Raw genomic sequence first — 26,502 nt, 5'->3', positions numbered from 1 at the left:
AAAACAGACATGAAGACCAATGGAACAGAATAGAAGACACAGAGACAAACCCACATAAATACAGTTATCTCATACTAAACAAAGGCACCATAAATATAGATTGGAGAAAAAGCATCCTCTTCAACAAATGGTGCTGGGAAAACTGAAAGTCCATGTGTAGCATAATGAAATTGAACCCCTCCCTCTCACCCTGCACAAAACTCAACTCAAAATAGATCAGGGACTTAGGCATTAGACCAGAGACCCTGTGCCTACTAGAAGAAAATGTAGGCCCAACTTGCCATCATATCAGCCTAGGTACCAACTTCCTCAGTATGACTCCTAAAGTGCAAGAAGTAAAATCAACAATCAATAAATGGGATGGTATCAAAATAAAAAGCTTCTTCACAGCAAAGGAAACAATGAAGAGCATGAAGAGAGAGCCTGTAGAATGGGGGAAGACCTTTGCCACTTGTGCCTCAGAGCATTATTCTCCAGAATATATAAAGAACTCAACTTAATACCAAAAAAAACCAAATAACCCAATCAACAAATGGGTAAAAGAACTAAATAGCACTTCACACAGGAAGAAATTACAAATAAAATGGTCAACAAATATATGAAAAAATGTTCAGCATCTCTAGCAATTAGAGACATGCAAATTAAAACTACACTGAGATTCCATCTCACTCCAGTCAGAATGACATCAATCAAGAATACAAGTAATAACAAATGTTGGCGAGGATGTGGGTGAAAAGGAACACTCATACATTTGCTGGTGGTACCGCAGATTGGTGCAACCCCTCTGGAAAGCAGTAAAGAGATTCCTTAGAAAATTTGGAATGGAACCACCATTTGTCCCAGTTATCCCTCTCCTTGGTATATACCCAAAGAACTTAAAATCAGCATACTTCAGTAACAGCCACATGAATGTGTATAGCAGCTCAATTCACAATAGCTAAGCCACGGAACCAACCTAGATGCCCTTCAACAGATGACTGGATAAAGAAACACACACACACACACACACACACAATGAACCTTTCTTTACTCAGCCATAAATAAGAAAGAAATTATGGCATTTGTCAGTAAATGGGTGGATCTGGAGACTGTCATGCTAAGTGAAAGAAGCTAATCCCAAAAAACCAAAGTTTGAATGTTCTTTTTGATATGCAGATGCTAATATACAACAAGATGGGAGGGGAAAAATAGAAGTTCAGTGGATTAGACAAAGGGGACTGAAAGGAAGGGTGGGGGGATAAGGAATAGGAAAGACAGAGGAAATAATCTGACATAACTTTCCTATCTTCATATATGAATGTACTACCAGTGAAACTTTACATTATGTACAACCACAAGAATGGGATCCTAATTAGAATAAGTTATATTCCATGTATGTATAATAGTCAAAATACACTTTACTGTTATATATATCTAAAAAGAACAACAACAACAACAACAAAAAACAAAAACAGGCAGAGAACTTGGAACCAGCTCTCTTTCCCTTCTTATCAAAAATCAGTTGCTTTCCCTGGAGCTATGTCAGATACTTCTTATATCTCATTGACCAGAATTTATAACATGGCTGTTTGTGGCTAGAAGAAAGTCTGAGAATGTGAGTAATTTTAGTTGAGATATTGCCTCAAAAAATTCAAGATTTGGGTTAGTTAGAAAAAAGGAAAAATAGATAGTGAATTAGAGTCACATTTTTAATCTTTTACCTAAAGAATTCTTCTTTTTTTTTTTTAAAGTCTTATTGTGGTAAGATACTCAAATATTTACCCACTTAAGATTTTTAAGTTATGACAACATTAAAAATCACTTTCCCCCCCTAAAAATCTATTTAAAAATCTTTTAATATAAAAATTTCCAAAATTTGTTAGGGCTCTTTTTACAAACACTAATTAAAATAATATTAAATTTTTACAACCTTATACCCCACAAAGTTGATAATACAACATTATTTACTGATATTTCTTTAAAATTTTACTGGAAGTTAACATCAGTACATCATTAAGCTTATCATTCTACTTGTAGTATATAATCTGTAATAATGTAAATTGAGTTTACTTCGTATGAAAAAATCTTGACCCTGAGAAAAGAAAAATGAATGCAAATCTTACTTCCCCTATTTGCCTGCTGTATGATAACCAAAAAATTATTTAACTTCTCTGAACCTCTCTCCATTAATTTGTAATATAGGCATAAATTATCATTAATTATTATTAGTATTAAACTTCTTACAGCATTATCGGTTATAAATATTTTAGGTGAAATAATGAACAGAGTACTTGGTATACAGTGAGCCTCAGCAAATCATAACTGTTGTCATGGCATTAGTTGTTTTTTTCATAACTCATAACATTTATTGAAAGTTGGAGAAAATTTAACAAACTCTTAAGAGTAGGAACCATGTCCTTTACTCAAGGATCCGCCCCCAGCTCCTAGTAAAATCAATGTTTGTTATTCATAGAATCTCACTACATACTTGTTCAGTAAATGAATGAGGTAGGAAATAAATTTTCTCCCTCCATAAATGGCCAAATATTTGCAATTACTTTCTGACTACTTCCAAAATGTTTTTCCCTCCAGCATTTCCCTGTTCCCTTCCTTACTCCCACCCCTGATCCCTTTCCTCTACTGATCTACCTTTAATTTTTATGAGATCCCTACTCTTTTCTTTTCCTTTTTCCTCTCTAACTTCTACATATGAGAGAAAATATATGATCACTGACCTTCTGAGTTTGGCTTATTTCACTTAGCATAATGATTTCAAGTTCCATCCATTTTCCTTCAAATGACATAATTTCATTCTTCTTTATAACTGAATAAAACTTGATTGTGTATAAGCATTGCATTTTCTTTATCCATTCATCCATTGGTGGATACCTAGGCTGGTTCCATAGTTTGTCTATTGTAAATTGTACTGCTATAAACATGGGTGTCACTATAGCACAATGACTAATTCTTTAGGATAAATACAGAGGAGTGGTCTCACCATGACCTGCACAGGGAGGAAAATCAGTAGCCATATGGACGTGTGGGCCTACTTAAAAACAGTATTAAGAAATAAAAACGAAGGACTCAAGAAATGTATTTTAAGCGGAGGCTTGACGGGTGGAAAAGACCTGATGGGTCTGATGGTACAAAGGGAGAAAGCCCGTGCATGCTTTATAGTGAAACACATCAAAGAGTTTATTATGAGGCAGGCTTCCTCAAGGCAAACAAGAAGCCATGGGCTGCCGGGAAGCTGGCCTGTTGGGAGACCTACCACTTGCACAGTAATTCCTCCTCCCCCAGGCAACTGGCACCTCAAGGCTAGTTGGGCACACCAGTATCTCTTTCCACCACCAGCTAGTTGCATCTGAAGCCTAGGACTGTCTGAACCAATAAATTCTGCAGTATCACAGAAGTTTCTTTGAGCAGGATGTTGCCAAGGCAGTGGAGCACTCTCAGATCATGAGATAACACCGAGAGTTCTCCAAGGGGCACACATCTGCTTAGAGATGGCGCAGACAAGCTCACAATTCATTCGAGGCTCCCAACAGAGTGGTATAGCTTAGTAGTTGATTCATACAGTGGTTCCATGACTCCTCTTTTGAGGAATTTCCATACTGATTTCCATAGTGGTTATACTGATGTACATTCCCACCAACATTGTGAAAGTGTCCCTTTTTCTTCACATTCTCTCCAGCATGTATTATTGGGTTTTTGTTTGTTTTGCAGTGCTAGAATCAAACTTGATGCCTCATGCATGCCAGGCAAGCACTCTGCCACTGAGCCACATCCCTGGCCCCTTATTGTTTGTGTCCTTGATGACTGCCATTCTGTCTGCTGTGAGATGAAATCTCAGTGTAGTTTTGATTTGCAGTTCCCTTATTGCTAATAATGTTGAACATTTTTTCATATATTTGTTGGTCATTCATATTTCTTCTTCTGTGAAGTGCCTGTTCAGTTCCTTTGCCCATTTATCGATTGGGTTATTTGGGTTTTTCTTTTTCTTTTTCTTTTTTTTTTTTTTTTGATGTTAAGTGTTTCAAGTTCTTTATATATTTTAGATATTAATCTTCTGTCAGAAGAGTAGCTAGCTATCAGATTTTTTTCCCCATTCTCTGGGTTTTCTCTTCATCTTCCAGATTGTCTCCTTTGCTTTGCAGAAGCTTTTTAATTTGATGCTATCTCGTTTATTAACTCTTGGCATTATTTCCTGAGCTTTAGGGGTCCTATTGAGAAAGTTATTGCCTGTTCCTATTTGCTGGAGCATTGACCTTAAGTTTTCTTCTAGGAATTACATAGTTTCTGGTCTAATTTCCTAGGTCTTTGATCCATTTTAAGTTGCTTTTTGTGCAGGGTAGAGGTAAGGGTCTAGTTTCATTCTCCTACATGTTAATAACAAATTTTTTTAACACCATTAAAAAAAATCACTTTTAACTTAAGAAAAATGGTGCAATAAAAGCCAGAAGGCGGGCTGGGGATATAGCTCAGTTGGTAGGGTGCTTGCCTCGCAAGCCCACGGCCTTGGGTTAAAATCCCCAGCACCGCAAAAAAACAAACAAACAAAAAAAAAAGCCAGAAGGCTTGCAGAAAAAATGGGTTTGGAGACAAGATGCTCAAAAACTTCATCAGTGATACATGTGCAAAAAATAGGACTATAATAACATTTACTCATGTTAAATTGTTGAGAAATACATAAATATAAAGGGGTGTAAGGAAACTGATGGATGCATTTACTATAGTGATTGTAGTGATGATTCCATGGATATGTACTTATGTCAAAACTTGTTAGATAGAAAGTAAAAGACTTGTGCACTGAAAACTACAAAACATTCATGAAAAAAGTTAAAGGCACAAACAGATGGAAAGACATCCCATAAACAGATTGGAGAACATAATATTGTTGAAATGTCCATAAGAGCAAAACTCATGTACAATTTTATCTTTAGGAAGTGTTAGCTTTAGGCACAGTGTTTTATAGCAAATCTCTAGAGCTTGTTCATCTTGCAAAAATGAAATTTTATACTTCTTGATTTGAACAAGTTAATCCATGTTGTATATATTGCAAAACTTCTTTTCTTTTTAAGGCTGAATAATATTCCATTTGTGTATGTGTGTGTGTGTGCGTGTGTATACGTACATACCACACTAATTTGTGTTGGATATTTAGATTGTTTCCACTTTTGGGCTATCTTGAGTAGTACTACAGTGAACAGAGGACTGCTAATCTCTCTTACAGATGCTGATTTTAATTTTTTTGGATAAATGCCCCAAAGTGGGATTGCTCCATCATCTGGTAGTTTATTTTTAATGTTTTGAGGAAACTCCATACTATTTTTCATAACTGCTCTACCATTTTGTTTCTCACCAGCAGTGTTCAGGGGTTCCTGTTTCTCCACAGCCTCACTACTACTTGTCTTTTGTATTATTAATGTTTTTATACTAGACATCCCTACAGATGTGCAGTGATATCTCATTGGTTACTGATGTCGAGCATCATTTCATATACCTGTTGACCATTTGTATATCTTCTTTTGAGAAATATCTATTCAAGTCCTTAGCCCATTTTTAATTGGGTTATTTTTGTTTTGTTTGGTCTTGCTATTTAATTATATGAGTTCTTCATGTATTTTGGAAATTAACCCTTTATTATCTTTATAATTTCAAATATTTTCTCCCACTCCATAGGTTACCTTTAACTCTATTGTTTATTTTGCTGTGCAGAATAGTTTTAACTTGTGCCATCTATGTCTTTTTGCTTTTGTTGCCTGTATTTTTGATGTTGTAGCCATGAAATCATTGCCAAAACCAGCCTCATGAACATAGATGTTTTCTTCAAGAAATTTTATAGTTTCAGGTCTTATGTTTAAGACTTTAATCTCTTCTGAGTTGATTTTTGTGTATGATACAAGGGACAGATTTCACTCTTCTCTGGGTGCACATGTTCAATTTTTCCAGTAGTGGTTGCTGAAGAGACTACCTTTTCCCCATTGTGTATTCTTGGCACCATGGTTGGTAGATATATATGGATTTATTTTTAGACTCTGTTCTGCTTCATTGATCTATATGTCTGTCTGGTCTACTGTCTTTATTACAGTATCCTACTGTTTTAATTATTGTACCTTTGCATATATTGAAATCAGAAAATGTGTTGCTTTCAGTTTTGTTCTTCACCCTCAGAATTATCTATTTGGCGTCATATGAATTTTAGAATTTTTTTTCTATATTTGAAAAAAATGCTGTTGGGTTTTGATAGGAATCACATTGAATTTGTCCTTGAGTTTCATTATAATGGACATTTTAACAACATTATGTTTTCTAATACAGGGATATGGGATGCCATTCCATTTGTAAATCTAATTTTTTTCATCAATGTTGTATAGTTTTAGTGCACAAGTCTTTTACTTTTCTATTTGCTTATTACTATTTTATTCTTTTTCATGCTATTATAAATGAGCTTGTTTTCCTAACTTCCTTTTCAGATAGTTGGGTTATTAGTGAATAGAAATGCAACTGTTATTTACTTAATTTGTATCCTGGAATTTTATTGAATTCGTTTCTTAGTTCTGACAGTTTGTGGAGTCTTTGTGGTTTTCTATACATAAGATCATGCCCTTTTCAAGCATAGACAATTTTACTTTTTACTTTCCAATATGCCTTTTATTTCTTTTTCTTCCCTAATTGTTTTCAGTCACACTTCAAGTACTATGCTGAACTGGTTTGTCAAGAGTGAGCATCCAGGGCTGGGGTGGTAGCTCAGTGGTAATGCGCTCACCTAGCATGTGTGAGGCGCTGGGTTTGATCCTCAGTACCACATAAAATAAATAAAAAAGAGGCATTGTGTACGCCTACAACTAAAAAAATATTAAGAAAAAAAGAGTGAACATCCTTGCCTTGTTCCTGATCTGTGTGTTGCTGTTGTGTTGGTGTGTCTGTCAGGGAATGAGAATTCAGGGCTTGGTGATGTCAATTCTTATAGAAACAAGAATAAAGACATTTATTTTCCAGTGTAGTCTTATTAACATGGTAGTTTTTTGGGGTCTTTTTGGTGGGGGGTACCAGGGATGGAACCCTGGGGCACTCAACCACTGAGCCACATCCCCCGCCCTTTTTTGTATTTTATTTAGAGATAGATTCTGAGTTGCTTAGGACCTCTCTAAGTTGCTGAAGCTGTCTTGGAACTCGAAATTCTCCTGCATCAGCCTCCCAAACCCTGGGATTACAGTAGTGCGCCACCATGCCCAGCTAACACGATAGATTTTTATTTCATAGTAATGCCAAACTACTCTAATGTAACTTTATGTAGAAAATTTGTAAGTTTTATTTTCATTTTCTTCTTTATAAGTGTGGAACACAGTTATAATAGAGTGATCCAGTTACGAATGTGAAACTGAAAGAAATGCAAAAGAAACTACAATGAAACAGTTAACTCGTTTAGCAAAAGTGCAACATTTTTTGCAAGTATAGAACCAGCCATATTAGATAATATTTTTATGTGATTACTGCAGTTTTTTGTTAAATTTATCTTCATTTACTAATGTGCTTTTTCTACATTTCTCAGATTTAGAAGCTGAGAGACTTACTTTAACTGCTTTTATAACCTGTAATGGGGATACAGATCTCTCCTTTAGTTTGAATGAGCAGGTTCAGCATTCAAATGGAGACTCCTTGGGTAAAGAAAAGGGTGCTATTAATTATTAAGTTCGTACAACAATTGTAAACTGGGACTGTCTCATGCAAATCAGTGTCACAGAATTATACTGGAGTGAAATGTATAAAATGATCATATGTTCAGCAGAGACTGAATCCTTTATGCTTGTAGTCGACATTTCATGGTTATATTCATAAAATTTGTGACTTACACTGTAGGTAGACCTATAGCTCAGAACCACCTTTGGAAGGTGGCCATCTATAGTCTGTCCCCACTTACTTTCTAGTCATTTCTCACTGTACTCATCTCCTTGTCCCTTCCTGAAATATCTTTTTTTCACCCAGGCCATGACCAGTCATTAACCTCACAAGTGTGTTTTTCCACTTCCATATCATTTTTTATGTTCTTACCCTTTTTGGAATGTCCCTGTCACATCCTCTGCTTGTTGGCATTTTATTTATTCATCTAACAAACATTTGCTGAGTGCCTGGTAGGTACTCCACTAGTAATTCTAAAACAGATAAGCCACAGTCACATCTTAAGGATCTCATGGTCTGTTGAGTGTGACAGACAAACCAATGTATGCATTTAAACTGGTAAGTGCTATAAAAGAGAGCCCAGAGAAGGGGCATTTATTTTGGTCTATGACTTCAGAAAAGACTTGTCAGAAGAGGTGATGCTGGAATTAAGCCTTTAGCACGTGCGGACAATGTGGGGCCTATAGAGTGTTCAGGAGAGGGAACATGAGCCAGCTTTAGTGCACCAGCAATTAGGAAATCTGTTCCTCTACTACTATTCATGAAAATGAATGTCTCCATCCTATGAATTAATGCTTTGAACTTCTTTTTTAAATTTGTTCTTTTTAGATACACATAACAGTGGAGTGTATTTTGACATATTATATATACATGAGTATGACTTATTCTAATTAGGATCCCATTCTTGATGTAGAGTTACACTGGTCCTGTATTCTTATATGCACGTAGGAAAGTTGGGTCTGATTCATTCCACTGTCTTTCCTATTCCCTTCCCCTCTCTTCTTCCCTTCATTCCCCTTTGTCTAATCCAATGAATTTTTATTCTCCCTCCCCCCCATTATGAGTTAACATTCACATATCAGAGAGAACATTTGGCCTTTGGTTTTTTGGGATTGACTTATTTCACTTAGCATGATAGTCTCCAGTTCTATGGCAAATTCTTATGTATGAACGCTTTGAAGTCCTAATGAGCACATTCTACATAGCTGTCTTAAATTGTAAAGTTATGTTGTTCCTACTAAACTAAAAATTACTTAAGTGTGGGGAGTATATCTTCATTTTCTACTCTTTACTCACTGCCTTGTTATAGCAGTACTTAAGGAATGTGTGCCAATTGAAATGGAAAAGTGGTCCACTGGGGTTAAGAAGAAACAAGTGCCTAACGATAAGAGATAAGGAAAAGCTATGGGAAATGTCCTAACTGATGCTGTAGCTGCTCATGCAAGATAATGTCAGCTCACATTTATTTAGTATGTTGTGTGGGCCAGGCACTGTGCCAAGTGTTTTTCACTTCATTAAGGCTCATCACAATCCTTGTTATTCTTGTTAACTTTATTTACATTTCACATATGGTTAATGTAAGGTCTAGAGGAACTAAAGTTTACAGAATTAGTAAGTGGTAGAATCAAGTCTTGAACTTGATTTTTCTGACTCCAGAGGCCAACCTGAAGTTGGCTGTCCTGCTTTTATGAAGGATACTACTACTACTCCATTTCAGCAGAGATAAGAACCACATTTGGACATAACTCAATAATGTTTATGTTTTTAAGGAAAAAAAAAACATGAAGATAGAATCTGTAAATAATGTGGTAATAGTAATAATAGCAGCAAACATTTATTGAGCCCTTATGTGCCAGAAACAGATCTAAGATGCTTATTTACATTTATTACTTCATTTCATCCCTACAGCAATTCTGAGGCATACTCTTTTATTTCTATTTTACAAAGAAAGAAACAGGCATAGAGACAAGGTCACATAGAGCTGATAAGTAACAGAACTGGAATTCTAGCTCCAGTACCAATGTTTAGGTTTGTTTTTGTGTTTGTTTGTAACACTGGGAATTGAACCCAAGGCCTTGTACATGCTAAGTAAGCCCTCCGCCACAGAGCTGCATCCCCAACCCTAAAGCCAGTCTTAACCACTTGCTAAATTGCCTCACCATGCTTTAGTACTACAGAATAATAGTCCTTAACTTTTATTGTGTAGTAACATCTGTAACTATCTGTGAGCATGCATTATTAGAGGGTTTTTTCAACGGTCTTCCTAGTATATCTACATGTTTCAGTTCTGCCTTTAACACAGAATTGAGTGATTAGACAAGAAAGGACAAGGCATGCACACAGCATGCTGCCTTCCCACCTGATCCTAGGGTAGGACCCCTCAGATCCTACATGCTTCCTCTCAGTGCTGTGCTTTGAACCCAAGACGTGATGTTCGTGGTTCCACCTGTTCCTCAACTCTACTTGCTACTAGGTCCCTGATTCCTTCCCATACGGAGGAGGAAGAAGATTTGGAATCCAGATATGACCTGCTGAGGTGGCTGTAATATCAACTACAGCCAGTACCTCATTTAACAAAGATTTATTGAGTGCTTAATAAGTACCAAGCACTAGGAATATAGTGACTGGCCCATCACACGTCAGGCTGTGCCATGATGTAGAGGTTTAAGGGCTTCATTCTCAATCTTGTCCACCAGTTAAAAAGGAAAAAAAAAATGTTTCTAAAACCGTCAGCCTCCCAGAGAAGATGGGCATATTTTATCTTTCATTGACTTTTTTTTCTCCAAAGACCTAAGCAGAGGAGAATCTTAACAACATTCACTGAACTACTTTATCTTATTTAGGAAGACAAATAGAATAAATTAGCATATCCTTTTGGCAAGTTCTTTTTTCAGTACCTGGGATCAACCCTGGGGTACTATACCATTGAACTACAGCCCATCCTCTTTTCATTTGTTATCTCAAGTTTGTGATCCTCCTGCCTGTCTCCCCAGTTGTTGGGATTACAGACATGCGCCACTGCACTCAACTGGTAGTCTTCTTGCTAGCACAAAGATTATGAGCATTCTCGTAATCTAAATGTCAAATTAGCCAGACGCAGAGACTGAGGCAGGAGGATCACAAGTTCACAACCAGCCTCAGTAACTTAGCAAGACTCTAAACAACTTATCGAGACCTTGTCTCTAAATAAAATTTAAAAAGGGCTGGGGATGTTGTTCAGTGGTTAAGCACCCCTTGGTTCAGTCCCTGGTACCAATTAAAAAAAAAAAAAAGTCAACATTATGGTGGCATTGATTCTGTTCTTATTTTTCATTTTCTCTCCCTTTCTCTTTTCATTCTTTTAAATAGGAAAAAAAAAATACCACCATCTGTGCAAACAGAACTTGGCCTACACCAAATGCTCAAGAAATAGTAGCTACAGTGACTTTAGCAGCTGCTGTAGTATTCTTTAAAATAGAACTTTAATCCTATAGCAAGCTAAAATTTTCTTTGCAAATAAATTCACTGAAAGTGGGTGTCTTTGAATATCACGTATAGTCCCAGAAAGATGAAAATCCTGTACTTAGATTCATAAAGCTCTCTGCTGTAATCATTTTCTATATAATTATTTTGAAGACAGCTGCAGATGCCAAATAGTGAGAAGGTTCTAGCTGAATTTGGCAGGTGGTAGGGTGGAATGTGGTCCAGAAGGATGGAGAAAGAAGCAAGACTCAGAGAAAGCAACCCCTTAGGAGTTTTACTCCTGCTATTGAAGAAACGCTGGAGTCCATGATCTATCCAAAGGGAAACCTACTACTTTCCTTTATCATCCAACTTGATAAGACTGAGTGGTAAAGTGCCACAGTCGTAAGGTCAGCTGGGCCCATTTTCCTTTCCTTTTCCTTTTCTCCCCTTCCCACTAAAATATCATCTCCTTTTCTTCAGTGCTGTGATAACCAGCTCTTTCAAAAGCAGCATATCTCCCCCTCCAGCTTCTTTTCCAGGCTGCCTTGACCTCACCCTTGTAGGCCTCACATCTGGAAAAACTAAGGAGGGAAAAAAAGGTTATTTATAAACTTTCTCAAGTATTAATCCTTTTCCTTCTCAAACTTCCTTTCCAACTTCTTCAAAGATAAAGAGGACCATTTCTTTCCCAGAAGTAGAAATGTATCTTTCATAGGGATGTGTCCCATATCATGCAGTTTCAGAGAGTTCAACTAAAGGCCCACATTTTTTGATTAGCGTTCTCTGAGGAGGGTCCCCAGTGGATTCAGGCAAGGAGTAGTGGTGATTCGCAAATGAGAATGCAGAAAGGAGGTCCTTAAAGATCTGTGCATGCATCCGTAGGCCTCGACATTTACAGTTGAAAGTGCTTTTCCCTAAATGTTTTGTATTTCTGTTTGGTCTAATTATTGGGGTTACTAATACTAAAATAGATGAACACCCCCTGGATTCTGACAGCTAGATTCAAAGTCTTGCTTCGTCATCCACTGTTGCTTAATCTCTGTGAGCCTGTTTCTGTATGTGTTCTCTGTGAGGATTAAATGAATTAGTGTGTATAGTATGTATAACAGAGTACCAGACACATTGTGGACTTTCCATAAGTGACTAGATCCATTCTTCTATTCCCTTTATAGTTAGTTGACTATGGAAGAGCTGAGAAATAATCCAAGAAATTTTGGAAGGTTAATAATGTGCTTGAAATATGGGTACATACTTTATATGTAGTGAGTTATTTGGTTTTATTGGATAATTATCAGATTGATTTAATAGTTTATGTACATATTATTGCTGTTTCTAATGAGTTAAGAACTATTTCAGGTGCTTTGCATTTGAGGGTATACTTGGAAGTGAATCTTCTTTTAAGAAGCATAAAATGTAAGCACAAGGCCCTGGGTTTGATCCCCAGCACCAAAAAAAAAAAAAAAAGAAAAAGGAAAAAAAAAAAAGAAACATAAAATGTCAGAGCTGGAGCTCATGTAGTCTAGGGGTTCCCAAACTGGCAGGTTGCAAAATCACCTGGGGACAGTGTTTAACCTAAATTCTCAGGTCTTGCCCTTAGGGATACTGACTAAATAGATTGGGTTGAATTGTGACAAATAGCATTTGGGTAAATCTGATGCAATCTTTGACTATCCCTTTTATTCTATTTATAGATCAGGAACTAAGGCAAGCACGCAGTATTAGAAGAACTGGGTGTTAATTAATTCACCAGATTAATTAACAATTACATCTTTGTTGGATATTCATTCACATATTAATTCAACAATTTTTGGTGTGCAGGACCTATTATGTGAGAATGAAATCCCTCCCAATTGTACCTAACCCCAAACTTGTAATGGAGAGATAGGATAATCTACAAAGTGATGTTGTAGAAAAGTGCTTGCAACGAGTTAGAAGCAGGAATCCATTCTGCCCTCTATTAGTTGTATTTTCCTGAGCATTTGAGTCAATCTCTCTGAGCTTTAGTTTTGTCATTTGGAGCAATAGAGGTAATTCTGGCTTTCCCCACCTCAAAGGGGAGATAAGAAATATGCAATAGCTCTTGAAAGATCATAAATAATTAAATAAAAGGTATATGAAAGGTAATTATGTGTTCAACATTTTAATTAATGTGCCAGGCTCTGGAGTTTACATGGTGCTTGCCCCTAAAGAATGGTAAAGGAGAAGGGTTGGGGCTGTGGCTCAGTGGTAGAACACTTGCCTAGCATGTATGAAGCACTGGGTTCGAGCCTTAGCACCGCATAAAAATAAACAAAATAAAGGTATTGTGTCCACTAAGTGTGTGTGTGTGTGTGTGTGTGTGTGTGTGTGTGTGTGTAAAAAGACTGTAAAGGAGACAAACACACATGTTAATATAAAGTAAAAAATCAGTTTTAGAAATAACAAACAGTTACTTTGGAAGCTTGACTGAGGGAGGACCTGGAGGGAATCAGAAATGCTCTGGAGAGAAGGTGGCATTTGATGAGTCTTGTAGGGAAAGAAGCTTCCCTGGCAAAGAAGAGAAGAAAAGTAACATGCAGAAGTGCGGAGTGGTGTACTTGAAGGACAGGATGTTCATTATGTGTGGATCATTGGAGTTAGGGAGCTGAGGCTGAAAAAGACTGGGCTGGATTCTGAGGGTCTCTGTGCCAGGAATTTTAAATGTTATCACTTAACGCAAAGAATTTTTGAACATGGGTAAATTGAGTAGATAGAAATTTTACACAGATAATTATGACTTTATTCTGGAAGGACTGGAAGGAGAATGACTAGAAGTTGTCATTATTGCTTCCTTTTGTCAGCTACTTTTATAATTTAGTGAACTAATGATATCATTCTTTGATGTGAATCCTAATGATATCAACCTTTAAAATTCAAGGAATTTAGCTCGTTTTTACAGTTCTACATAATTCTGTATATATGAAGTTTTTTGCCTCCATTAAAGTATTTCCTAAGGATAAGTCTCCAGAAATGGTATTAATAGATCAAAAGATATGATCATTATAATAACCTCAGTATTTTTTTCTTTTCAGATGGATGTTTATCTTATGATGCACAATCAATATAAAAATACATGGTTTTATCACCTGAGTACTATTTGATACTATCATTTTTAAAGATACATTAACTCAGTAGTTGGCTGTAGTTTTCATAATATTCTTTTTGTTTTTGTTTGTTTTGAGATGGAATCTCACTGTAATACCCAGGCTAGCCTTGAACTCCTGGGCTCAAATAATCCTCCTGCTTCAGCCTCCAGTGTGTACTAGTATGAACTCCTATCTAAATTTTAGTATTGAAATTTTAATTATCTTTTCCTTTTCATTTTACAATTTTTATATTCCTCAAAACTGTCAAATAATTTTTAAATAAGGAAATATTTTAAAAGCATGATTATCACATTTATAAATGTGTAAACTTTGTAATATTTCTCAGTCTAAATTTATTGGTTTTTATGTTTGCCTGTCACATGAATACTAAGTGAGTTTTCAAGCCAGTTATTCACCTTAGTGATATCCACTGTAATACTTTGGTATACAAGAACTAATATCATGCTTTTTAAAAGTCATTCAATATTGTTCACCTTTATGTAGAAATTGATTATACTTATTCTTTAAAATTTTTTAATGTTAAATTAAAGCATACTTTTTACTAAGTATGTTTTTAAAACATACTTTTTACTAAAATTTCATATTTAATATGAAATTAAAATTATCATATAGAATCCCTTTTGGAAAACTGTATTTACCTATAAGCTTACAGTGTCTAGCTTTCTTCAAGGATACTCTTTTCTGTAGATATAAAAAGCAGTTACTGTATTCTTACTGGAATAAGTTATTAAGGTCTCTATCAGTATAGATATATTTATAGATTAATTCTAGCACTCACAATCTGGATGAATGTTTTTCTTTTTCAAGGCGACCCAATAAAGCTGTCATTAATTACATTTAAGAGAGAAATGTATTTCTTCTCTTTCTCATATATTTTGAGCTGATATTCTGATTCTAAACAGTCCCTACTTCTGTCAGAATTTTGCAGGGGAGCCAAGTGAGGGAAGCATGCTTTGAAAAGCACCACATGGCATTGTCACTGTTGCAGAATCTGGATTACTAGCTTGTGGTGTGCCTAAAAGCTCTGCTTAGTTAGCTCATTTAGTAGACTGGAGAGCTCTGCCACTTGTCTGTGGCAGCCATTTTGTATCATTGGCAGGAGGCATGTGCTGTGTTGTCAGGCCTGGGTCAATTAATTTTATTCAAAGCTGGATTTGGTTTTTTAAATACATTTAGTTAAATTTGAGCAAGAGTTATTTTTAAACACTAGTATTTCTGTCTTAAAAGTAACAAAAGCATGTAGTAAAGAAAACTCAAAGGGAATATAAAGTGAGAAAGTCTGCCTTTTTTCTATACCCTTAGTCCTGCCTTCTATGAACATTTTTAACAATGTCTTGGGTAAACTTCCAGAAATTTCCTATGCATATTAAACCATACACTGAATCCGTTCTTTAAAAATATAGCAGTGGGAACTTTTGTGTATACAACTATAAAATGTTCTATGAACTATTTTTGATTTAATGTTTTTTATGTAACTTTTTAGGCCAGCACATGTTCGTTTTTAAAAACAATATTTGGAATGTTCCAATTTTTTTTGCTACCTTTAACAATACTCCATTGAAAATTATTGTTTGTACATGCATTTTTTAAATTCCTATTGGCTACTTTCTTAGGGGTAGTATTGCTGGGTCAAAAAAGTACTGTCAAATTCCCCACCCCCATTTGTAATTCCAATTTAGACACTACGATTTATTGTACCTGATCCCCAGATGTGGAAGGAGTATAAAGGAGAATGAAATTAGGCTTGATTAAAACTCCCAGATGCCCTATATATGTGTAAATCACAAAAGATATTTATTTAATATTCATTATTAATACTGGACACTCCCATTTGGCTTACACACATTCTTTCTTATAATAGAACCGAAGTGAAAGTAAGTTGATCTTGTCAGCAAAAAGGAATCACTGCAGACCTGAGGGAGGAAATGTTGTTCTTTAGAAATTGGCTTAGAATTGGTTGCAAAAATCAGATTCAATACTTTGTGTCATAATGATTTTATATTTGCAAACTTTAAGAAGCTATTTAAATAGAAGCATTTATTCCCTTTTGGATTCAATTAGGGCATATTCCTTGTATCCCTTGCAGGTTAGACCTTTAAAATTTTTCCTTGTCTCTACCTCTACCTCCATAGCAGCAGCGTCCTCTGCAGACCTGGTTCTGGTTCAGGGACTGTGCCATCCAACGCTCACATCGTTGTCATGATTAGAATGCCTTTTGGTTAGCTGGGGGGTTTTTTTTGTTTTCAAAGTGCTGGACTATCTCAACCAAATGAAATAAAAGAGATTGCCTGTGGATCATGTTTTGTCTTCCTTTATTGCTGGGTAATTCAATATTAATTTCTAGTTGCTCTGGTAATTTTACTAAACACCTATGTAATACATTCTACAGATTTCAATGGGACAGATGTTACAAGATTTTGGAAAATTTCTCGGAATGTTCCTTCTTGTTTTGTTTTCTTTCACAATTGGACTGACACAGCTCTATGATAAAGGCTATACTCCAAAAGAACAGAAAGACTGTGTGGGCATCTTCTGTGAACAGCAAAGCAATGATACCTTCCATTCGTGAGTGATTTTTTTAGAATTTTTAGTAAATGTATTTCTCTTTTTAGTAAATGAATTAGAGGCTACAGAAATGGAGCTTAAGTTTTTCTTAAGAAATTTCTTTTTATAAACTTTAACAAATACTCATTTTTCATGAATCATTTGCAGTTATTTTACATAGAGAATCTGAACTAGTAGGTCCAAGTTGCTACACTTGTCTTCTGTATGACACTCTTCCTGAACACAGCAACTCTTGACGTTTTGGGGGCAGTTCTTTTGTCCATCATATATGCAAGATGTTCAGCAGCTCTGCTCTCTTAAGAATTCAATGTCGATAGCAACTCTCAGTTATTGTTACAACCAAATATTCTCTCACTTTTTAAACACTTTCGTTAGAATTGAGAATCATTATAACTTATGAACAAGGTTTTTTTCAACTCTAATGAATCGTAAGGAGTGAAACAACCAGTCATGAAGTAGACAGAATGCCTTCCCTTTTTTTTTTTTTTGGTGCTAGGAATTGAACCCAGATGCATAACTGATTCACATGCCCAGCCCTCTTTTTAATATTTTATTTAGAGATAGAGTCTCACTGAGTTCCTTAGGGCCTTGCTAAATTTCTGAGGCTGGCTTTGAATTCATGCTCATCCTTTCTCAGCCTCCCAAGCCACTGGGATTACGGTTGTGTGCTACTGTGCCTGGCCCTTGCCTCATTCTTAAATAAAATAATGAAGAAAGGGTGTGGAATTGCACATCTGTGTGTTCCTGTAATGTAATAACAATTTGTTACTTTGGGTGTCCTCTTATTTAAAGAATAAGATTAATGAATATGTGTTCATGAAAAAACTACCCTAATGGAGTTTACATTCTAGTGAGGTGATACAGGCACTAAAAAGATAAAATATATAGCATGTTACATAATGATAAGGGTTAAAAAGACAAGTAAAACTTGGGTGAAGTATATATGCATGTGAGAGAGATTTGATAGGGCGCTACAGAGTACCCCAGAAGAGTTGATAATCAAGTAAAGAGCTAACGTTGGTAGAAGATGCCGTGAAGTTGTTTGGAGAAGAGCATTCACAGACAGAGGTAACCGCACAGGCAAATGCCCAGAAACGGAAGCATGGCTGGCATGTTCAGTGACAGTTCCATCATCCAGTGCAGGTGGAATGTGGTGAATTGGGGGGAATTGCCAGTGATGAGACCTAAAAGTAATAGGGACTATGTAGGACCTTGTTGGCCCTTGTAAGGATTTGAGAGTGAGCGCCATTTGAAGTTTTTAGCAGAAGGGTAGCAAAATCTGACTAGATATCAAATAGGCTTCTGGGTTGAAACTAGACAGACTGCAAAAGATTAAATAGTTAGGAATTATATATCTTCTTTTAAGTCCATGTCCTTGTTTAATAAGACACAACTGGGGCTAGGGTTGTAGCTCAGTGGTAGATTACTTGCCTGGCACATGTGTGAGGTACTGGGTTCGATCCTCAGCACCACATAAAAATAAATAAAATAAAGCTATTATGTCCATCTACAACTAAAAATAAAAATAAATTAAAAAATAAGATGTACTATGGGAAATCAACCTCATTTATTTCTATAAAGTATTATGTAAGGATTATTAATGTATATTTCTGTAATTTCAATATACATATTCATTTTCCCAATTTATTTACTTGCCTTTTAAACAGAAATGTAATTGTCGTTACAGGTTCATTGGCACTTGCTTTGCTTTGTTCTGGTATATTTTCTCCTTAGCACATGTGGCAATCTTTGTCACAAGATTTAGCTATGGAGAAGAATTGCAGTCCTTTGTTGGAGCCGTTATCGTTGGTACATACAATGTGGTAGTTGTGATTGTGCTTACGAAGCTGCTGGTAGCAATGCTTCATAAAAGCTTTCAGTTGATAGCAGTAAGTGTTCTTTCTTTTAAAACTTTATATTATCTTCAGATCATACTAAATATGTGTAATAAAGTAACCAAAGATTATAGAATTCAGAAATAGTATTTAAAATTAAATATAGATTTTAAAAATGTAATGTATAAAAATTGCAAGCCTTGGACCAATTTTTATCTACATGGTGTGGAAACATTTTGACGGTTTTAAAGAACATCTTCCCTTACCCCTTCTGCCATGGAGGGAGTGTGTGTGTGTGTGTGTGTGTATACTCATCTATATTGCTTTTCATTTGTCTCTTACAGAATCATGAAGACAAAGAATGGAAGTTTGCTCGAGCAAAGTTGTGGCTTAGCTACTTTGATGACAAATGTACATTACCCCCACCTTTCAACATCATTCCTTCTCCAAAGACTATTTGCTATTTGATTAGTAGCCTCAGTAAGTGGATTTGTTCTCATACATCAAAAGGCAAGGTCAAACGGCAAAACAGTTTAAAGGTAAGAAAGTAAAATTTGATTTGCAACAAAGAAGTTTTAGCAATCCCTAATATTGGATGTTTCTTAAAACATAAATCTGTGAGTTCCTTAAGGGCCTATGACTAGTTTGTTTTATCCCATGTTGTATCCCTAATACACAGCATAGTATCTAATATGAAGTAAGAACTTGGTAAATATTTCAGAGTGAGAGATAGAAGCAAGATTTCCTTAGTTTTCAAATTTTCTCAGCATGTGAAGTCTCATCTCATAGTTTGTAAATATAGAAAATAATTTAGAACACCTATTCTTTCACTGTGGATTTAAAAAATGACTACTAGAGGCAGCTCCTGTATTGACTATATTGCATATTCATGCTTTAAGAAACAACTGAAATTGGCAATTACTAAAAATTCTATGTTGCTATTTGGTTCTTCTTGAAAGTTATTCAATATATTAATAATTCAGTACATGTTTCTTATAAACCAGGATTTGGCTGAATTTTCCAGTAAAAGGCTAGAGAGAAAATATTTCACATTTTGTAAGCCAATATGGAAGATATTATATATTATATAAAATGATATTATTATAAGATATTATATAAATAGTAGTATGACAAGAGAAAAATATTGCCACCAATCTTTATTGATGAAATTAAAAATATAATAATTGAATAATAATCTTTGTAATAAATGAATACTAACATAAAAGAATGTGATTCCCTTTGGTAGGGATAAAATTGTACTGAAAGTTCAAGATTAGAGAGTTGCCTATCATAAAATTAATTGCAAATGTTCATCTGTGTAAACCATTCTTAGGTCACATACTATAAAAAACAGAAATGAGGCCACATTTGGCCTGAGAGTCATAGTTCACTAATCCCTGCTATAAATTGAGAATTCCTAATGCCATTTTTTAAAATCAAGGTGAGCATAGTGAAGAGTGAATAAAACAAATATGCAGATCTTTAATTGTTTTAAACAAGTGTTAAACATTGTTTTGTACCACTTCATGTCAAACAGTTATATAAAAAAGTATTGAAAGATCTGTGAATCTTCTTTACAAATCCACCTCATTTAAACATTGTTTCTGGAGCTGGGGTCCTGTTCAGTCATAGAGTGCTGGCCTAGCCTGTACAAGGCTCTGGGTTCCATCCTCATCACTGTAAATAGTTATATGTATTTTTTTTCCCTGCATTTTATTGGTTACCATATTATTGTGTGTTTTGAAGGAATGGAGAAATTTGAAACAAAAGAGGGATGAAAACTACCAAAAAGTGATGTGCTGCTTAGTGCATCGTTACTTGACTTCCATGAGACAGAAGATGCAAAGTACAGATCAGGCAACTGTGGAAAATCTCAATGAACTGCGCCAAGATCTGTCAAAATTTCGAAATGAAATAAGAGATTTGCTTGGCTTTCGGACTTCTAAATATGCTATGTTTTATCCAAGAAATTAGCCATTTTCTAAATCTTGTAGAGAATAATTTTCAATAACAAATCTGAAAGACTGTATTTACATAACTTGCAATTAAATTAATAAGATATATATTGAAATAAACAATTATGTAAAAGCCATCCTTTAAAATATTTATAGCATAAATATGTGTTATGTAATATATGTATACAGAATTAGTTTTTTAAAATCTGTCAGTGGCTTTTTGCAGGAGCAAAACAGATTAAGTAGATAGATTTTTGTTAGCATGCAATTTGATTTTCTTAATTGGACAGTGCTTTTAAAATGTTACTTTTTATGAGCAAGAAGAGTAGTTATAGACACATTGCCCAGAAAGTTTTGTAAAAGTGAAGATCAGCTAATGTGGGCTTATCTCCTACCATAAGATACACTTGAAATATAGACATTATGATTTTTAAAACCTCTGTTTTAGTTCATAAATATAGTTCAGTATTTATTGTTTAGGAATAGAGTTTTATCTAAAAATAAGTCTATTTTTTTTATTTTGCTATCTTAAGCAACAAAGAAAAAAACCCTAATGAATATTTGAATCTATTTATGACTGTCAATTTAAATTCACTTCAGTTTTTGTTTTTGTAATATATTTACTTTTACATGGTTATAATCATTTTTTAATTTTTTTTCACTTAATATTATATACATATATATTTCCATGTATTGTGTAGTCTGTTTAGATTTTTATAGAATTATGTCATTTTTGAAAACAGTAAACATTTTTATTTTTTAGCCATAGGGTATTTGTTTATGTTTATAAGTTCACACAGTTATTTCTCGAATTATTTGGGTGCTTTTAATTTTCCTTTACCAAGATAGTGCTATAATTTTTTTCAAGTCAGAGTGAATAGTCATGAAATAGAAGATACATCTTTATCTTGTATAGTCATAGCTTTTTGGTTTTGTAAAACAATGGAAGATCCTTTAATGAAAGGATTTGTTTTATATTTGAATTAAGGTTCTTGAGCTTATCTCCCAAAGTATTTTCCACAGATTTAACATAGCTTCTATTCAAGTGACTTCATGCTTATTTGTGGATTATTCTTGCTGCTTAAGATGAAAAGCTTTGTTTTTTTAATTCAAGAATAAAATGTGTATTTAAATTTTTTTCTATGTTCACATGAAGGATGTAGATAGAATTTTTTCATAGGATGTAGCTTATATATTCTTGCAGCATTTCCAGTTAAGAAGGTATTAGGTATATAATTCTCTCCTTCACTGAATGTTAGATGGTCTTAAGGCCACAGGGTGCAGGTAGCCCTGGGTCTATAAGCACCACCGATCCAGGGATCATTGTCTAAATATGTTAGTGTTATGTTTCTCTTTTTAATTTTTATTTTTTAATTTCAAAATTTTAAGTGTTCCCTCTTTGGGGCAAATTCTTATAAAAATGTTTATTGTAAAGTTATATTTTGTCTACGATGGGATTATGCACTTCCCAATTGGAATTTTACATCAGGATTTTTAGTCATTCTAAAAACACCTTATTATTAAATTAAAATATTTATAGAGTGCCTACTGCATGCATGAATTACTTATGAGGTGTATTTTGAATGAGTATAGAAAAAAGGTGAATAAAACTTGACTTTAAAGCATAAAATGAGAGTCTATTATACTTTTTAAAATTGAGATATAATTCACATACCATAAGATTTATTTTTTATAATGTAAAATTCAGTGGTGTTGGTTTTTAAAAATCATTGTAACAAAGGACTAATATGTAAAACATCAACCTTAGACCCTCTTTGTACCCTTTCCCATCTCTCGTGTGTCAGGGGCAGGCTCTGAGGGCCCCAGAGCCGCACCGTGCCCTGATCTCTAAGATGGCGCCTGGCAGCTTGCCAAACATAGCTGCACTCGTAAAGAAGTTTAAGGAAGTAACTCTGGTTGGCTGTTGTATGTGAGGCGATCCTGGTATCTGCCTGGAGACTGTTCCTTGATAGGCTGACTTTCCTGGTAGTCTACTCTCTGATAGGCTGATGTTCTCAATATAAGTCTGAGACTTGTGGAATAAAGCGGCTTTTTGGTTCCTGTGCTCAAGAAGAGCGTACGCATTGTGCTTGTCCCCGCGGACGGTGGGCGATCATAAGTGGTGCCGAAACCAGGGAATGAAAACTTTACAAGGATAAGTAAGAAAACAAGGTAAGATATTCTAAAATTTTAACGAGTTAAACTGGTTATAAAAAGGTCAAAAATAAGGTTTCAAGATGGCGGACTAGGGGGCGGCTGCATTTCACGTTGCTCCAGGACTCAAGATTCAAAAGAGGAGATAGTGAGAGACTTGGGACCAACTCAAAGCCGCTGGGTGAGTCTCTCCCATTGGGGAGGCGTCCCGGATGGGGCGGTAGCCCCAGAACGCAGGGAACTTTGTGAAGTAGAGTTGCTCGGCGAGACGCTCCTCCCCCCACTGGACCGGTAAACACGGACAACTGGGATCATCGTAGAGGAGGCGGCTCAGCACAGCGCTTGGACTGGGAGAACCACTGGGGCTCCGGGCGGCTGCCTGAGGAGGAGCTGCGTGGTGAGCTGTTTGGACCCAGAGCAACCGCTTCTGAGCACCGGGGGTCTGCCCGGAGGAAGAGGAGAGGCGCGGCAGGTCGCTTGGTCTGGGAGTGACTGCATCGGAGCCGCAGGCGGTTGCCAGAGGAGGAACTGCGTGGCGAGCTGTTTGAACTCGAGCGAGCGCTCCTGAGCACCAGGAGGTTGCCCGGAGGAAGAGGAGGAGCGCGGCGGGTCGCTTGACCTAGGAGTGACTGAATGAGAGCCACAGGCAGTTGCCAGAGGAGGAGCTGCGTGGCGAGCTGTTTGAACTCAGAATGACCGCTCCAGAACACCGGTGGCCTGCCTGTAGGAGGAGCGAGGTGGGTCGCTTGGTCTGGGAGTGACTGCATTGGAGCTGCGGGCGGTTGCCAGAGGAGGAGCTGCGTGGCGAGCTGTTTGAACTCAGAACGACTGCTCCTGAACACCAGTGGCCTGTCTGGAGGAGGAGCGCGGCGGGTCACTTGGTCTAGGAGTGACTGCATCAGAGCCACAGGCAGTTGCCAGAGGAGGAGGCGAGTAGTGAGTTGATTGGACTAGAAGCTACCGCTCCTGAACACCGGTGGCCTGCCTGGAGGAGGAGCGTGGTGGGTCACTTGGTCTCAGAGCCACTGCTCCTGAACACCCGGGGGGCTACCTCGAGGAGGAGGAGGGAGAAACAGGAGGTTGGCGGGAGGAGGAGACGCGAAGTGAATTGCTTGGGCTCCTAGTGACTGCGTCGGAAACCCGGCCGCTGTTCGGAGGAGGAGGTGTGTGGCGGGTCTCTGGGTATCAGAGCTATTGTACAGGGCTCCAGGTGGCGGCTCAGAGGAGGGGCCACATAGCCAGGCAATTAGATGCAGAGCAGGGTCCCAGGAGCTAGGTGGCTTCTTCCTGGAAGAGCCGCACCTAGACACGCCTAGGAGCGGAGCGAAGTTTCCAGGACTGCGGGCAGATTTTCTGGGAGAGGGAGCCTAAGGAGACTCGCCTGCGAAGGGTGAGGCTCCCAGGCCTAGGAGGTAGGTCCGGGCCCCTGGGAACGTTGCAGAGGAAGACAGCCCAGCCCAGGCGGTAGTTGTAGATTGAGGGGAACCTCTAGGAGGGGAACTGATCAGCAAGACATCCCCACCGAGTGAGTCTTCCCTGCCAGGTGAGGTTTTCCCACAGGGATGGTAAAACCAGAGACACAGGCACAAACAGGACTTGCCTCAGCCTGCACCCTAGTTCCCCGTTGGATGACCATTGGTCAACAAGTGGAGGCACCTCTGCCCACTAGCAGGGAATATATGCCACCTGAGGGTCACCACCCCTAGAGAGGCAGCTTCTTCATGGAGCTCTGCATTATCAACTTCCTCCAAGACTTCAGGCTACTGTAGGATAAGAGGGGATATACTAGCAATCTTCAGGGACATTATAAGTCGATAGAGGAAATCTGCAATATCTTAATGACCCACTGATTCCTGAACAATATGAGAAAACAAGGGAAGAAAATGCCCCAAACAAATCTAGATGTTACATCAATAAAATCCAACGACAGCATGGCAGAAGAAATGACAGAAAGGGAGTTCAGAATGTACATAATTAAAATGATCAGAGAAGCAAACGATGAGATGAAAGAGCAAATGCAGGCATTGAATGATGAGATGAAAGAGCAAATGCAGGCATTGAATGATGAGATGAAAGAGCAAATGCAGGCATTGAATGATAGCACCAATCGACAGTTAAAAGAGCAAATACAGGAAGCAAAAGATCATTTCAATAAAGAGTTAGAGATATTAAAAAAAAACCAAACAGAAATCCTTGAAATGAAGGAAACAATAAACCAAATTAAGAACTCCATAGAAAGCATAACCAATAGGATAGAACACCTGGAAGACAGAACTTCAGATATTGAAGACAAAATATTTAACCTCGAAAGCAAAGTTGAACAAACAGAGAAGATGGTAAGAAATCATGAACAGAATCTCCAAGAACTATGGGATATCATGAAAAGGCCAAATTTGAGAATTATTGGGATTGAGGAAGGCTTAGAGAAACAAACCAAAGGAATGAATAATCTATTCAATGAAATAATATCAGAAAATTTCCCAAATCTGAAGAATGAAATGGAAAATCAAGTCCAAGAGGCTTATAGGACTCCAAATACACAAAATTACAACAGACCCACACCAAGGCACATTATAATGAAAATACCTAACATACAAAATAAAGACAGAATTTTAAAGGCTGTGAGAGAAAAGAACCAAATTACATTCAGGGGGAAACCAATACAGATATCAGCAGATTTTTCAATCCAGACCCTAAAAGCTAGAAGGGCCTGGAACAACATTTTTCAAGCTCTGAAAGAAAATGGATGCCAACCAAGAATCTTATACCCAGCAAAACTTACCTTCAAATTTGACGATGAAATAAAATCATTCCATGATAAACAAAAGCTAAAAGAATTTACAAAAAGAAAGCCAGCATTACAGAACATTCTCAGCAAAATATTTCATGAGGAATGATAAAAAACAAAGAAGCATATCAGCAAAGGGAGGAATTACCCTAAAGGAACTGTCAAATAAAGGAGGAACCAAGATGTGTCAAAAAATAAATAAATAAATAAATAAATAAATAAATAAAATTTTAAATATGAGCCAAATGACCGGGAATACAAATCATATCTCAATAATAACCCTGAATGTTAATGGCCTGAATTCATCAATCAAAAGACATAGACTGGCAGATTGGATTAAAAAGAAAGATCCAACAATATGTTGCCTGCAAGAGACTCACCTCATAGAAAGAGATACCCATAGACTAAAGGTGAAAGGATGGGGAAAAACATACCATGCACATGGACTCAGCAAAAAAGCTGGAGTATCCATCCTCATTTCAGATAATGTGGACTTCAAGCCAATGTTAGTCAGAAGGGATAAAGAAGGACATTTCATACTGCTTAAGGGAAGCATAAATCAGCAAGATATAACAATCATAAACATGTATGCCCCAAACAGTGGCTCATCCATGTATGTTAAACAAATCCTTCTCAATTTTAGAAACCAAATAGACCATAACACAATAATACTAGGTGATTTTAACACACCTCTCTCACCACTGGACAGATCTTCCAAACAAAAATTGAACAAAGAAACCATAGATCTCAATAACACAATCAATAATTTAGACTTAACAGACATTTATAGAATATACCATCCAACCAAGAGCGAATACACTTTCTTCTCAGCAGCACATGGATCCTTCTCTAAAATAGACCATATATTATGCCACAAAGCTAATGTCAGCAAATACAAGAAGATAGAGACACTACCTTGTATTCTATCAGATCATAATGGATTGAAGTTAGAAATAAATGAAAGAGTAAAAAAC

General features: G+C 36.6%; 1 protein-coding gene across 6 annotated transcripts in view; it reads left to right on the top strand.

Annotated features, from left to right (window-relative positions):
- Trpc1 (transient receptor potential cation channel subfamily C member 1) overlaps positions 1-22,431 on the top strand; it is an 81,346-nt gene extending 58,915 nt beyond the window's left edge. For 4 of the 6 annotated variants that reach the window (XM_047564762.1, XM_047564765.1, XM_047564767.1 and 1 more), the window contains 4 exons: positions 16,621-16,796; positions 18,484-18,685; positions 18,976-19,170; positions 20,378-22,428. In XM_047564762.1, the coding sequence (XP_047420718.1) occupies positions 16,621-16,796; positions 18,484-18,685; positions 18,976-19,170; positions 20,378-20,605 (801 nt within the window). In that variant the 3' untranslated portion in view covers positions 20,606-22,428. Of the gene's footprint in view, positions 1-16,620; positions 16,797-18,483; positions 18,686-18,975; positions 19,171-20,377 lie in introns of all 6 variants that reach the window. The other 2 variants (XM_047564763.1, XM_047564761.1) reach the window with 2 other exon arrangements.
- The last annotated feature ends 4,071 nt before the right edge of the window (positions 22,432-26,502 follow it).

This window comes from Sciurus carolinensis, chromosome 9 (genome assembly GCF_902686445.1).
Source record: "Sciurus carolinensis chromosome 9, mSciCar1.2, whole genome shotgun sequence".
Classification (NCBI taxonomy): domain Eukaryota; kingdom Metazoa; phylum Chordata; class Mammalia; order Rodentia; family Sciuridae; genus Sciurus; species Sciurus carolinensis.
The sequence above is the reverse complement of the archived record's forward strand: the minus strand, read 5'-3'. Positions and strand labels throughout refer to the sequence as shown.